The following is a 16,231-nucleotide window of genomic DNA, read 5'->3' on the forward strand; positions in this document are numbered from 1 at the left end:
GGGTTTCATCTCCGTAACTGTGTCAAAATGACCATATGTTTGACATCCAATAGCCGATGATTAATAAATCAATGTGCTCTAGTGGTGTTGTTAAACAAAAAGCAAAACAAAAACAAACTTTGTTTAAATTTTTTAGATAGATAATAGTATGATAGCTGCTGTTTAAAATTTGTCAAAGCACATAAAATGAAGTGTCCAATTTCAAAACTCACAATCATGTAGTGTGGGCACTTATGGTCTGTCTTGTCTTCATTACGTACCCTCAAACGCCTGTTAACCAATACTCACAGGGCTCAATATTTAATACAAACTGTTGTTTTGTTTGAACTATCAGTCGCCTATGTAAAAATTACGCAGTAGGACATGAAATGTTAAGTCAATGATAAATTAGAAAAGGTTTTACTTAACAATGCATTCAACACTTTTTATTTATGGTCATATGGCGTCATTTCTGTACCTACTGCTATAAAAGGTTCAGGTATATGACAATAACATTGGAGAGAAAACCTATAAAACTTTATGTCTTGAAAAATACTGGATTATTGTGATCCTTTCTTTTCAACAGTTTTCACACTGGACTAAAATCTACAATTCAGAAAAAAAATAAACAAATCCAAATTTTTTCCCATTACTGAAACTGAAAGTGAAACAGTGTCATAATTTATAAATACAGGGAAACCCCTAAAAACCTGACCTATAGCAAACCAGAATTCTCTAAAAACCAGAGGCCGTATTTACAAAGCCTGTTTATGTCTTACATGCATGTCACTTCATACATTTGCAATGCTTAAACACCTGTTTACGTCTTACACACGTCACTGCATGCATTTGCAATGTTTAAAACACCTGTTTACATCTTACACGCATGTCACTTCATGCATTTGCAATGCTTAAACACCTGTTTATGTCTTACACGCATGTCACTTCATGCATATGCAATGCTTAAACATCTGCAGTTAAGAAAAACATGCTTCGTAAATTTGGGCCTATATGTTTTTTACAGCTCATTTTGAAATACTGATACAGAATAGAACCTCTCTAAACCATGTACCCTTTAAAACTGGACTTTTTACTGTATGTCCAGTTTAGAGAGGGTTTCACTGTAGAGTAATAACACTCGGTCAAATCAATAATAACATACCGACTGGAATAGTTGTGACAGTTGCGGTTGTAGTGGTTGCCTGCACAGAGTTCAAAGTCGCTGTGGGGTTCGAGGCTACAGATATACTCACTGAAACAAACATAAAATATTCATGCAGAATTCATATCTAAAAACTTGGCTTAAACTGGCGGGTGCAATTTTTGGAGATCGCTACACAATTTTTAACTGTTAAATAGTGGTTGCTAATCAATGTTTAGTTGGTTAGTAACTGTCACTAATCAAAATGTAGAATACAAAATGTTCTCTGAAATGACTCCCCATGTAAGTTTGGGAAGCAACTAATAATTCCCTACAATTTATTTTATCAGCAAGGTCTGACTTGAGGATGAATGGGTTCATATATTTTAATTATATTAAAAACAATCACTTTCTTTTCACTGTATAAGGAGAATTTCTTTCTGGGAGAAGCACCCAATGAGAGTACTGCTAAAGCAATACATGTCCCATATGGGGCCCAACAAATATTCACAACTCCAAAGTTAAAGGGCTATAAATCTGTGAAAAATAGGTAAACAGCCATGGAAATCAAACTTGATCTGTAACAGGAAATGATAAAACTATACACAGAATTTCAGCTCAATATCTTGAGGCACTGCGAAAACAGTCCGGAAAACTAATTTTCATATCTTGTACGGTCAAGGGCCATAACTATGTAAAAACAATGTGTAAATCGTCATGACAGTCAGACTTGATCTGTAATAGTACATAGTAAAGTTATACATAAAATTCTAACTCGATATCTTGAGGCTTTGGAAGAAAAAAATCCAGGAAACAAATTTCCATATCCCCTAAGGTCCCGAGGGCCATACTATGTCAGAAATGGGTAAATCGCCATGAAAGTCAAACTTGATCTGTAATGGCACATGATAAAGCTATACATAACTTTTTTAACTCAATATCTTGAGGAATTAGGAAAAAGGCCAGAAAGCTATGTGTGGGACAGACATAAGGACAGACGGATGGAGGTGAAACCTATAGAACCCTATGGTTGGACCGGTAGGGGACTAACAAACATAAATACCTGCTTTAGCCGACACAGCAGAATGCAAGTGTGGGGTCAGTGTTTGTGAAACCATCACCTTCGTCTGCGATGGGAGTGGAACAGGGTGTGGCACATGTATAGATTTTGTTTGGCTGTGTGCCAAGACGGGCTTCGGGATTTCAATATTTGCACGTGAAGTCTGCAGAGTTATCTGCTTGTTAGTCGAAGAACTTGCTGGGAAACCGGATCTAAAGGAGAAAAACAAAACTGTTTATTTAACAACACACTCAACACATTTTATTTACAGTTATATGCCATCAGACATATGGTTAAGGACCACACACATATTGAGAGATGAAACCCACTGTCGCCACTTAATGGGCTACTCTTTTCTATTAGCAGCAAGGTTCTTTTATATGCACCATCCCACAGACAGGGTAGTACATACCACGGGATTTGATATACCAGTCATGGTGCACTGGCTGGAACAAGAATAATTTCGAAAGGAAGTTCTGATCCTAGATGATTACAGGGCTAACAGTGACACTGGAATGAATTTTAGTTTAGTCAATTTTGAAATATGTAGAGTATTTTCGTGAAAATTATGAAAAAGTGGTCAATTTAAGGGAAATGTTAAACAAGTCAATGACTAAATACTGTAGCCACTGAATATTTCGAAATGGACAGAGTGAGTTCTAGATAAGTTCAGGCCTCTAGGTCTACAAAGTATTAACCATTTCCTGATGATATCAGAAGATTCACTCCTGACAGGGGCACAAACTATTTAAAAGGCAGTGAAAATCAAACACAGAGTAGTCAGGATGTATTCCTTTTCCATGCAATAAAGTCAGAATGTTTTACTGTACATGAAGCCAGTATATATATCCTTTATCTCTCTTCTCAACTTCCAAAGTGCAATTAACATTTATAAAATTACACAGTAGATACAAAAAATTACCAAAAATGTAAAAGCTAATGCAATGTACGACTTGCCAACTTAAGTTTTAAACTACATGCGAATACCTACCTTTGAGTCTGTACCGAAGTCAAACCAACAGCAGGCGAAGTTGGCCTTGCTGGGGGCGGGGTTCCTGCTCTGTGGGCATTCAGGGCCAACAGGGGACTGCGTGCCAGGGAGGATTGTAGGGTGGAGCCATGCAGGGCACTCAGGGAGGAGGGGATCTGAATACTGGGGGCATTCTGTCGTAGTACTGCCGTGGCTGGTGATGCGATGTTTGGGTTGCTCTTTGATAATGATAGTGCCGATGCGGCTGCAATTGCTCCTGAAAAAGTACAAAGAAACATATGTATAACAATCAAATCAAAGAAGAGTCCATTTACATTACTTGAACTCAAATTTAGATCGTAATGTGAATACAGATACAAAATAAATGACAGTGGAATAATAAGAAAAGGTTGAGAGAGGGGAGGGAGAGAGAGAGAGAGAGAGAGAGAGAGAGAGAGAGAGAGAGAGAGAGAGAGAGAGAGAGAGAGAGAGAGAGAGAGAGAGAGAGAGAGAGAGAGAGAGAGTGAGTGAGTGAGAGGGGACATAGAGACAGAGAATGACAGAGAGAGAGACACAATACACAAGGATAATAGATGCTGCTGCACAAACCATACTTACTGAAAGTTAGCAAGGAACCTTTTACATGCATTTTCCCATAGTCATTAGTTTGGGCGGTAGGCGGTCATTGTCAGTGGGGGGTTTATGGTGGTTACTGAAGCATCCATTGCCTCTTATTTTTCATACCTGTAATTGTACACCTAACTGCACTGCAGATATAGCTATCAACGTTTCTCAAACTGCTTCCAACTTTAAAAGATAACAACCACCCTCAACAACAAAAAAACTCGCCCACGACACAATGAAGGAAATGTTATGTTTTATTTAACAATGCACTCAACACATTTTATTTACGGTTATATTGTTAAAGACCACACAGATATTGAGAGGAAACCCACTGTTGCCACTTTATGGGCTACTCTTTTCAATTAGCAGCAAGGGATCTTTTATATGCACCATCCCACAGGCAGGATAGTACATACCACGGTATGTTACACCAGTTGTGGAGCACTGGCTGGAACAGTAAATAGTTCAATGGGTCCACTGAAGGGGCTCGATCCTAGACCGACCGCACATCAAGCGAATGCTTTACCAATGGGCTACGTCCCGCCCATATGACTCAATGAACCTACCTCTGGGTAAATGAGATAGAAACGCTGGTATGTGGATCTGTTAAGATTGAGTGCAATAAATGTACTAATCAACCTACCTCTGGGTAAATGTGATGTATTATTCAACCTACCTCTGGGTAAATGAGATGTACTATTCAACCTACCTTTGGGTAAATGAGATGTACTATTCAACCTACATCTGGGTAAATGAGATGTACTATTCAACCTACTTCTGGGTAAATGAGATGTATTATTCAACCTACCTCTGGGTAAATGAGATGTACTATTCAACCTACATCTGGGTAAATGAGATGTACTATTCAACCTACTTCTGGGTAAATGAGATGTATTATTCAACCTACCTCTGGGTAAATGAGATGTACTATTCAACTTACCTCTGGGTAAATGAGGTGTACTATTCAACCTACCTCTGGATAAATGAGATGGAAACGCTGGTGTGTGCTGGAGACCAGCAGATCTGTTAACATTGAGTGTCAGAGATGTACTATTCAACCTACCTCTGGGTAAACGAGGTGTACTATTCAACCTACCTCTGGATAAATGAGGTGTACTATTAGATGTAGTATTCAACCTACCTCTGGGTAAATGAGGCGTACTATTCAACCTACCTCTGGGTAAATGAGCTGAACTATTCAACCTACCTCTGTGTAAATGAGGCGTACTATTCAACCTGCCTCTGGGTAAATGAGGTGTAGTATTCAACCTACCTCTGGGTAAATGAGGTGTACTATTCAACCTACCTCTGTGTAAATGAGGTGTACTATTCAACCTACCTCTGTGTAAATGAGATGTACTATTCAACCTACCTCTGGATAAATGAGGTGTACTATTCAACCAACCTCTGGGTAAATGAGATGGAAACGCTGGTGTGTGCTGGAGACCAGCAGATCTGTTAACATTGAGTGTCAGAGATGTACTATTCAACCTACCTCTGGGTAAATGAGGTGTACTATTCAACCTACCTCTGGATAAATGAGGTGTACTATTAGATGTAGTATTCAACCTACCTCTGGGTAAATGAGGCGTACTATTCAACCTACCTCTGGGTAAATGAGCTGAACTATTCAACCTACCTCTGTGTAAATGAGGCGTACTATTCAACCTGCCTCTGGGTAAATGAGGTGTAGTATTCAACCTACCTCTGGGTAAATGAGGTGTACTATTCAACCTACCTCTGTGTAAATGAGGTGTACTATTCAACCTACCTCTGTGTAAATGAGATGTACTATTCAACCTACCTCTGGATAAATGAGGTGTACTATTCAACCAACCTCTGGGTAAATGAGATGGAAACGCTGGTGTGTGCTGAGGACCTGCAGATCTGTTAACGTTGAGAGCGATAGACGGACTGTTCAGCTGCTGGCCAACTATGGATGACGTGGGTGGATTCACATGAACAATGTTCGACTGCGGGAATGTGATCGGCATGGCGATGGTTGTGTGCGGATGTCCTGCAAGTGGCGCACTCACCGAATGCATGGTAGTCGATATCGGGGCAGACACGCGGCCATGGCTGCCACTGTCCAGCGTCGTACTTCTTGTCATCAAGTCTGCAAAGAATCAACACGAGTAAAACCAACGTCTACGCTTTCAGCTTTATTTTACACAAAACAGTAACATTGCTTACCGACCTCAGTGGTGTCACGGTTAAGCCACTGGACTTAAAGCCGGTAGGTACTTGGTTCACAGCCCGGAACCAGCTCCTTCCTAGAGCAAGTTTTAACAACTCAGTGGGTAGGTGTAAGACCACTACACCGACTTCTCTCTCACTAACAACTAGACCCACTGTTCTGGACAGACAGCCCAGATAGCTGAGATGTGTGCCTAGGACAGCTTACTCGAAACTTAATTGGATATAAGCAGAAAAATAAGTTAAAATGCATAAATGAATGAACAGTGATTTAATCTGTCACCATTCATAAAAGTAGTTGTGGGCTTATAGTGTTACTTACAGTTCGTCCCACAGGGAACGCCTTTTTTCATGCTATGGAATTTACTACAAGTTATTTGTTTCTGAGCTAGCAGCTAAGCTGATTGTTTTCTAAACTGGACACAAAAAATAGTATTCTTTTTATTATTTCCAAAACACTTTTACTTTACTTTTTACTTCAAACAAACGTAACTGTGGAGATAGAAAAAAGCTGTACTTTTGGTTTTCAAAATTTGCCATTTTTAACCCAGCTCATCTGAAATGGGGAAAAAAAACAATTCCTAGGCAAGTCAATACCAAAATCCACTTCTGCCGAACGACTCATTATTTTCGCGTTTTGTGATGTTGGTCTGCGAGTTCGGTAAACATTTTGAACAGAAGCCAAATTTCATAAACGACATCACCAATTGCTTCAAAAATCTGGGCCTGGTCACATCTAAAAACTGTGAACTGACATGAAGCCGTTTTTCTTGTTATTTAAGTAGTAATTCACTTACTTTGAGAAAAGGAGGCGATTTAAGTAGTAATTCACTTACTTTGAGAAAAGGAGACGATTTAAGTAGTAATTCACTTACTTTGAGAAAAGGAGGCGATTTAAGTAGTAATTCACTTACTTTGAGATTGTCCATATGCAGCTCCAAATGCTGGACCAGCTGGTTTTGCTCTTGGTCGAATTGTCTACGTCAAAAGAAATTACAATAAGCATTAAATTACAAAATAAACTCAAAAGTAAACGCAATCTTGATCTTATAAATATGTAGAAACCTGGCGATGCCATAGATATATCATATAGCTGTAACAAAAGTTGTATTTTTGCACATCAATTACAAGTTAAAATTTGTTTCATTTAACTAGAGCAATCTAATCATGAGGTGTCAAATACATGATAATTTTGACTCAAAAGATTTCAGCCAAAACCCACTACATTTTTCCATTAGCATCAAGGGCTCTTGTATGTGCACTTTCCCATAGACAGGACATACATGTACCATGAACTTCGATATACTAGTCGTGGGAGATTGGTTGGGATGTGGGGGAAACCCAATGAGAGAATGGGTCCACACAGACGCTCGATCTTGCAACCAAATCTATTTAGCAGAGATTATTCTTTTTAATTTAAATACTGTTAAACTTGTAAATATGTGGTGTTACAAATTATATAAAAATTTCAGCTATAATTGATCTGAAATTTGGACTAGAGCTTTATTTTGGTGGGCTAGTGATATTAACCCACAAGATCCGTGACTAGTAATAGGACAACAGGCCCATAGCCAGCATGATTAGTGGGGAGAGGATCGAAATTTCATGTAGACGGAATTCATCAAACACGAGCACCAAGGGCGCGGAGCCATAGACCAGGGGGGGGGGTTGAGAGAGAGAGAGGGAGTTTCCCCAGATTTATATATATATATATAGAACCCCTTGCCAAACAATGAGTTGACGCTGGTTACACTCGAAATTAATACACTAACTTTTGTTGCATTAAGTTGTTTAAAGTTGTGGTATGCATATAAAATGGCCTGGTCACAGAGCCACGACAAGAAACCGTTTGTTTTCAATCGTACCAATGTATTTATAATAAATGATACTTGGCAAAAATTGTAACAAATTAAACCTACTGGAACACACAACAGTTATTGGATGGCAAACACTTGGTTACAGATGAAATACACTGTCGCCACATGGCTACTCTTTCCAAATAACAGCAAGGGCTTGTTATGTGCACTTCCCACATCCCACAAAGAGGATAACATACACAATGTCCTTTGACGGACCAGTTATGGATCATTGGTTGGGACAGAAAATAATCACACGGAACCTTCAGCAAATGGAACCTCAGACAGACATTCTTGCTACATTATCCCGGTCATTTGGGGACAAGGACTTTTATATGTAAAATCTTAATTTTTTTGTTTCATTTGAGCAGAACTCTCAATCCTGCCTGTTGGGATTGTTCGATCCCCACCCCACTGGCTACGGGCCTGGACAAATTTTTTTTTTTTAATATACACCAGGGTCGTACCTGTAACATCTTGGTGTCTGGGATGGAGATGGTTGATCCCTGAGACAGAACTTGGGTAAGCGCCGGCTGATTGGCGGAGATCTGGGAGATCCCTGGTGGGCGACCCTCCGACGACCGGTCATCACCTCCCCGCTTGTCTCCCCCTTGAAATCCACTGCTACTCATTGCCTGTCAATTCAACAAACTAATTAACTACCGAAAATTTTAACAACTTATATATACATGAATGTATGAATAAAATTTAATGTGATGCTCAGATGACCTGTCATCACGTGTCTGCTTGTCTCCCCTTGAAATCGACTGCTACTCCTTGTCTGTCAATTCATTAAAATAATTAACATTCCACCGAACCAGAATTTTTAACAACTTTTATGTATGTCGCTTACTAAATGCACAAATAAAATTTAATGTGACCCTCAAATGACCTAACATCACCTTCCCGCTTGCCTCCCCTTAAAATCTACTACTACTCATTGCCTGTCAATTTATCAAAATAAAGTTTGTTTTGTTTAATGTTGATTGCACATTGATTAATCAATCATCGGCTACTGGATGTCAAACATTTGGTAATTTTGATTCGTAGTCATCAGCAGAAACCTGCTATATCTTTCCTAATGCAGCAAGGGATCTTTTATATGCAATTTCCCAGACAGGATAGCACATACCATGGCCTTTGATATACCAGTCATGGTGTACTGGCTGGAACGAGAAATAGCCCTATGGGCCCACCGGCGGCGATCAATCCCACACTGACCTTGCATCAAGCAAGCGCTCTACCACTGGGCTACATCCCGTCCCTTATAAAAATAATTAACATTCTACAGTCTAACCAGAATTCTTAACTTTTATGTATATGTACAGTAGCACAGAACATGTAGCTCTGCACGGATGAGCAAAACAGTTTGCCAAAGTATCAGTAACACTTCAACATAAATTGTAGAAACATTCTCTCAAAAAATATCAGTTATTAGTATTACATAAAATTATTTTTAAATTTGCAATTTAAATTGTTGAATTTAGCAAGTGCATGTGCATATATATATGCATGCAGCATGCTAAATGTATTCATGAATAAAATTAAACAATCTTGTTAGTGCACAAAGGATTGCACTGAATACAAGTCACATCTTTAATAGCTACATGTATGTATACACTTCTTGGCATCAGAACACTTTACAAATGCCCCGTGGATCTTGTTGGGTTCACATATAAAACTGTCATCAAATTTGTCCTTGCAGACATCTCTTTTCCATTGGATTTTTAACATATCTTTTTCATAAATGTTTTTATTTCTAATTTTTATCAAGTTTATGAATAACGAATGAATGAATGAATGTTTAATGACACTCCAGCACAAAACTACATATCGGCTATTGGGCATCATGAATAACATATGCATGTTCCTGATTACCAGTCATAACGTCCCTACTTTTAAAGACCAAAACGTCACCGCCGTGCAAGAAATACTTCTAAAGTTGATGACAGACAATTCCTGTATCGTTGCTTTAGCTTTGCACACAATAAATATTAAACACCTCTTGGCGTAATGTCATTCAAATTCAAACATAGATTTGTATTATTACTATCCTTTGCCATATTAAAAAAAAGAAAAAAGAATAGTCTACTTACCTTCACCATGCGAGTTTCAGGCCTCTACTGATGGTACTAATAATATATCATTATATATATGTTTATGTTTGAAATAAAATATTATAAATTATTTTTAAAATGACATGCCACCCACCCCAGCTGAAAGGCATCTAAATATGGATTTGAATGAATATACTTTTTAGAAAGGTAAACATTGGTGTTAAAACTAATAAAAGATGTGTTAATTGTTCAGCCATTCGCCACACATCAGGCTTGCTTAGGTTTATTAATACAACAGTTTTTGTATAAGAACATGCATACTGCAAGATATGGACAAAAATTATTTTAATGACATGTTGTACAATCTACTGCATCGTACTGCTTCAATAAAATATGGTCGTTAATATTAAGTTTGTGACTGTCAAAGCTTGACAAATGACAAACTTGTAAAAATCAACAACAAATCACATGATTTGCCTTTTCGCCTGGGTTTTGTTGATCGCTCATGTCGTTGTTTTATAATTGATCATTATTTTGTTTTAATATTGAAATACAATTGCAAAAAATTATGATACTGCTTTATAATTTTGTTATCCACCGGATAACTAATGAGGACATTATGCTTGTCTGAGTAAATTTTCACTTGTCAGGACAAATGAACAAGTGCTCATTTCGATCGCTGCATGGCATATACCTTGGATTAGGGACTTTTCCATTTATAAGATGAGTACTGTACCATTCAAGCTAGACAAGACTTGTATCTGGATGGTAAAACCAGCGACGTCTGTATTTAACTGATCCATTTATCGTATGCGACAAACCATGAGATATACATCTGAAATCATGTCCGTTAAAAAAAAAAAAAAGATTACAGAGGACAACTCTCAAGATTCCCACACAACTCATGAGTAACAAGTGAAAACTGATTTTATAATTTTCCAAACTACAGAAATACATGTATGGCATGCAAATATACAAAGTAATCTGGTCTGAAAAGGTCATGTTTGACCTGAGGTTAGAGAACCTCATATGGTGCTACATGTAATTGTGATTCCCCATAGTTACATAATAACAAATCCCCAGCCATTGTTTATCCCAGCACAGAGACTAGAAAATGACAATTTACTAATACAGGGTCTTTCCCAATATATCATAATATGGGAATGCTTGCTCTGTTAACAGTGTGAAAACAGAGCACTTATAAACTGTCCAAAACGTGCGACAATTGGATCTGACAAATAAACGTTATAGATAGATATATATGTGTCCGTCTTCATTAAAAACCACTGGTTTGAAATCATCCATTATTGGATGCATTTATATGGATGATAAACGGACTGTTAACGGATATGTACAGATGTGCCACTAGCTTTATGCTATCGGGTATTTACATTTCACTAATTTGGGCAACGGGGACTTTTGTCTTTTCTGAACTTGTGCAGGAAGGTTGTTTTCGTTCAGTACTGTCATTAACAGCTGTTGTACAGTTGTAAATATTCAGAAATGCATTTGTAGTTATTTTAACCTAATTATACTTAACATTTCATTGGTTTTGAAGTCAGTATGTTTGTCTTAATTTGGGCATATGTATTTTGAGCACAACATTTAACGCCTCGACTTTGATGCAATCTAAAGTCCTGACTATAATCGCTGTTTGCCGTAATGATTTAAACTATAACAAAAGATCATGATTTTTGCGTGACCACCCCTTTCAACAATTTTTTTAGTGAAATATGTACATGCTGATGAATTTCATTCTGTAGTGTGTGTATTCGTGACGTGTTACCAGAAAACTACAAAAATTATTAATGTTACAGTATTTAATGTCAAACATAGGATTATTATATTTAGGCATGAATCTTTGTATACTGAGTGGTAAACAAAATTCTACATTTCGTTATCTTTGATGGTACAGAGGATTAAAACCATCGAAATGTCTGGGACAGCTGAGTACTCTGGACATTAACGGTTTTAAAGCAAAGGGATCTGTGAACTAATTTAATTATTTCTCAAAATAGAGTTGACTATTCCTTGGGTCTTGGTTATATTAGACCAAAAATGTAAACTAACATTTATTTTCTCCGTGACAGGTCTGGGGTCCGTAACAATTTTTTTTTCCCCCTTTGATAATTTGATGTCAACACACAACGCGTCATCATCTACGAACAGATGAAGTAAAACAATGAAAGATTAAATTTGATATCGGCCGTGCCATATTGTTATTACCTTGTTGCTTAATCATGCGCAAACACAAGACGGTGATAAATATTCCCAGGTTTTCGACAATTTAGTAAAAACATTCAACTGGTTTGATATTTCGCTCGTAAAATGCACAAGCAAGATATTACCAACAAACATTTGTAAAAGCGAATTTGATTGGTCGGTCAGCGTTAGCACTATTCGTTACTTCCGCATTTTATTTTTTTCCACGGTTGTACAAAACTTCAATTACATAATTAGTGAGTTGTAACAGATAAAAACAACAGTTTCACATTTTAGCAAGCATACCCAATATCACAACATCAAATAAAACCCAGTAATTTACCGAACCCAAAGAAAAGCTCTTTCAAATTGGGAGCTATATTACAGGTATGTTAACATATTTATTGCTTAGAACGGTAATTTTCCCATTTCCGGGGACGGTGATATGACCTATTTGAGATATCTGTTCGTTTTGAATCGGTTACCATGCACTGTGTAGGTGATAACGGGAATTGTTACATATTGTATTAAAATATTTGATACTTATGTTATGTTTACGTGTATGGAAACGCCACCACGACGAACTGAATTCGTTGGATGTAAACCTACGCATATTGGAATTGGCGTAGTAATAAATGATAGCGTCGTCTGCTACGCGGTCGAACTTTTATGTCCATGAAACATGATAGCTGGAGTGATTGAATACAGGTTTCCCAATCCGATATATCTAGCAGTTTACTTTTTAGAGCGTGTGAAAATTAATAAGAACAAGAACGAAAACGCCTTGTTTAATAATAAAAAAAAAACTATGCAAATGCTTTTTAAAAAAAAAAAAAAATGTTTAACGAAACCACTAGGCTAAAGCACATTGATTTATTAATCATCGACTATTGGATGTCAAACATTTGGTAATTTTGACATATAGCCTTAGAGAGAAAACCTGCAACATTTTTCCATTAATAGCAACGGGGGATCTTTTATAAGCACCATTCATGGATAGACATGATAGCACATACCACAGCCTTTGATATGCCAGTCATGGTGCACTGGCTGGAACGTAAACTAACCCAGTGGGCCCACAGAAAGAGATCAATCCCATATAGACTGCATATTAAGCGAGTGCTTTACCACTAGGTTATGTCCAGCCCCTTTTTATCATGCATTTGACCGCATGAGGGGGAGTATGGCTGAAGAAACTGATGCATTTACAAAAAATGGTTCAAAATGAAGATATGATTAAGATATCTACCCTGTGTTCAAGAATCTCCAAACAGCTTGCAATTGTTCAAACATGCTGAGAGAGGACCCCCGTAAACCCCTTTGGATCCAAAGAAAGTGATCTTTTACTTGCATTTTCTTATATGGAGGATACTAGTATCCACAGCTTTTGATGATACCGGTCATAGGCTACTAAGTGAAAATTAAGGTTAAAGGCTGTCGAATCCATTGAAGCTAATCGACCCCATTGCCCATCGCACATCAGGCATGTGTGTAACAGAAAAATATCAACCTCCACTGAGGGGGATTCAAACCACAGACTCTCAGTATGAGAATCCAGCGGTCTACCGACTGAGCTAATAGGGAAATTCTACTACTACAAGTAGGAGCACTATATACTAACACTACTACATACTGCCCCCTTAAATGAAGCTACATCCTGGTGTTGTAGGCCACGGGCAGTTGGAACTGTTATGGATCCTAACTGGGTATTATAATGGTATTTTTGTGCTAAGAATGCACCCAGTCCCTATGTCTACTCCAAAGGTAACAGAAAAAGATCAACCTCCACAGGGGATTCGAACCACAGACTCAGAACGAGAATCCAGTGCTCTAACAACTAAGCTAATAGGGAAATTCCCACTAGCTACTGCTAGTAGGAGCACTTTATACCAGCACTACTAAATGTGCTCCACCACTGATCTGGGGCGAGACATAGCCAGTGGTAAAGCACTCACTTGATGCACGGTCGGTTTGGGATCGATCCCAGTTGGTGGGCCCATTGGGCTATTTCACGCTCCAGTCAGTGCATCATGACTGTTACATCAAAGGCCATGGTATGTGCTATCCTGTCTATGGGATGGTGCATATAAATGATCCCTTGCTGCTAATCAAAAAGAGTAGCCCATGTGTGGTGACAGCGGGTTTCCTCCCTCAATATCTGTGTGGTCCTTAACGATAAATGTCCGACCATAAATAAAATGTGTTGAGTGTGTCGTTAAATAAAGCATTTCCTTCCTTCCACTACTGATCTATACTACTCAAAACAAGTTACGGGTAAGGGGCCTGATTTACAAAGCTATCTTAAGCAACATCGCATTGTGCTTTCAAGTCTTATAGCATTGCATTGCTAGATATCGCAAAGTTGTGAGAGTTTAGTGAAATTTTGACTGTGTTCAGCCAGACCAAGCAGAAAAACGTCCACTATAGAACGGTTTGTGTACTTCACAGGAAACCAAATGGCCATGTCAGGAACTAATAAAAAGTTTCAACCCGTGAAAATTAACACTAAGTTTAGTTAATCTACAAACCTGTAACACATTTGGATAAAGTTAAAATAGAGTGAAACATGAGTCTGTGACTTTGAAATGGTGAAATACCCTCTAAAAACAGACTAAAACTCGACTCCATAAGTGTTACTTAACCAGGATGACCAATAACACTTCGAATGTACGGAATTGATAATCTAAACAATAAAATCTAAGTAAAGTATGATTTAAGTTATCAAAAACTGTTATAATAGTCAAAAATATGCGTTAGTGTTTAAAAACTACAGTATGTCCTTTTAATTTAATTTATTTTTGTGCTGTTCGAGATTAACAGTATCCCGATATCCCAGATTTTAATTTTGGATACCAGACGTCAAGAACCCAGTATCCCACTGGGATACCATATAATGCTGGGGGGTTTTAAACCTGAGTTTTTATTTTTTGTTGAAACAATGAAAGTCATAATTTACTGGTGAAGTTAAGTAACAGCTTTTTCGAAACAATATCTCCCCCAACTTGTACCCAGTCTAATGCTACACTGGAGCAATAGTGGCGTAGCAATAGACTGGGAACCGCTAAGTTGCTATTGTTTTTGTTGGGGTGTTTCCTTCCAGTCTAAGTGTTCCTTAATTAGGCCTGGTAATTCCAAAACATAACCACTACACCACTGAGGCCGGGAGGCCTATACACTTGCTAGAGGTCATATTGTGGGGAATTCCAACCACAAAAAAGTTCAAGTTTGAGTTTAACAACACCACTAGAGCAATTTATTTATTAATCATCGGCTATTGGATGTCAAACATTTGGTAATTTTGACATATAGTCTAAGAGAGTAAACCTGCTACATTATTTTATTAGCAGTAAGGGATCTTTTATATGCACCATCCCACAGATAGGATAGCACATATCACGGCTCTTGATATACCAGTCGTACACTGGCTGGAACAAGTAATAGACCAATGTGCCCAGCAACGGGGATCGATCCTTGACGCTACATCAGCCCATCCAACAACAAATAACATTATACATTCTAAAGTATTGTGGGGACATTTTTGCAACTGGTCTAGTGATTTAGTGGACTTAAGGCTGGTAGGTACTGGGTTCATATCCCACCTAAGGCAATAGGGGATTTTTTTATACCAATACTGGCTCCAATCCAGATTGATTGAACCATTAGACTCAATGGGTAGGTGTAAGGCCACATGCACTAAATTGCACCCACTTCACGGGTGCAATTATGGGTGTGTCTCCCGAGTGTATGACCCCACATAGGTGAAAGGAAATGAAAGGAAATGTTTTATTTAACGACACACTCGACACATTTTATTTACGGTTATATGGTGTCAGACATACGATTAAGGACCACACAGATATTGAGAGAGGTAACCCGCTGTCGCCACTTCATGAACTACTCTTTTCGATTAGCAGTAGGGGATCTTTTATATACACAATCCCACAGACAGAATAGCACATATCACAGTGTTTCGATATGCCAATCATGGTGCACTGGCTGGAACGAGAAATATCATGTGTGATGACAAGACTTTAGATCTCACTAATTTGTGCAGAACATATATTTTTTATTGTTCTGAGAATAACAAGATCTTTAAGGAGCACATTAATTAATTGAGGATATGAAATGAAAGTGATTTACCGGCCT

General features: G+C 38.0%; 1 protein-coding gene across 1 annotated transcript in view; it reads right to left on the minus strand.

Annotated features, from left to right (window-relative positions):
- Positions 1–12,206, minus strand: part of LOC121371151 (histone deacetylase complex subunit SAP130-A-like) — a 31,346-nt gene extending 19,140 nt beyond the window's left edge. Inside the window, exons 1-7 of the mRNA XM_041496825.1 lie at positions 12,110–12,206; positions 8,294–8,461; positions 6,885–6,948; positions 5,612–5,890; positions 3,172–3,427; positions 2,184–2,392; positions 1,142–1,231 (exon numbers count right to left, since the gene is read on the minus strand). Of these exons, the coding sequence (XP_041352759.1) occupies positions 1,142–1,231; positions 2,184–2,392; positions 3,172–3,427; positions 5,612–5,890; positions 6,885–6,948; positions 8,294–8,458 (1,063 nt within the window). The 5' untranslated portion in view covers positions 8,459–8,461; positions 12,110–12,206. The remainder of the gene's footprint in view (positions 1–1,141; positions 1,232–2,183; positions 2,393–3,171; positions 3,428–5,611; positions 5,891–6,884; positions 6,949–8,293; positions 8,462–12,109) is intronic.
- Positions 12,207–16,231: the final 4,025 nt, after the last annotated feature.

The sequence above is a fragment of the Gigantopelta aegis genome, chromosome 1 (assembly GCF_016097555.1).
Source record: "Gigantopelta aegis isolate Gae_Host chromosome 1, Gae_host_genome, whole genome shotgun sequence".
NCBI lineage: Eukaryota > Metazoa > Mollusca > Gastropoda > Neomphalida > Peltospiridae > Gigantopelta > Gigantopelta aegis.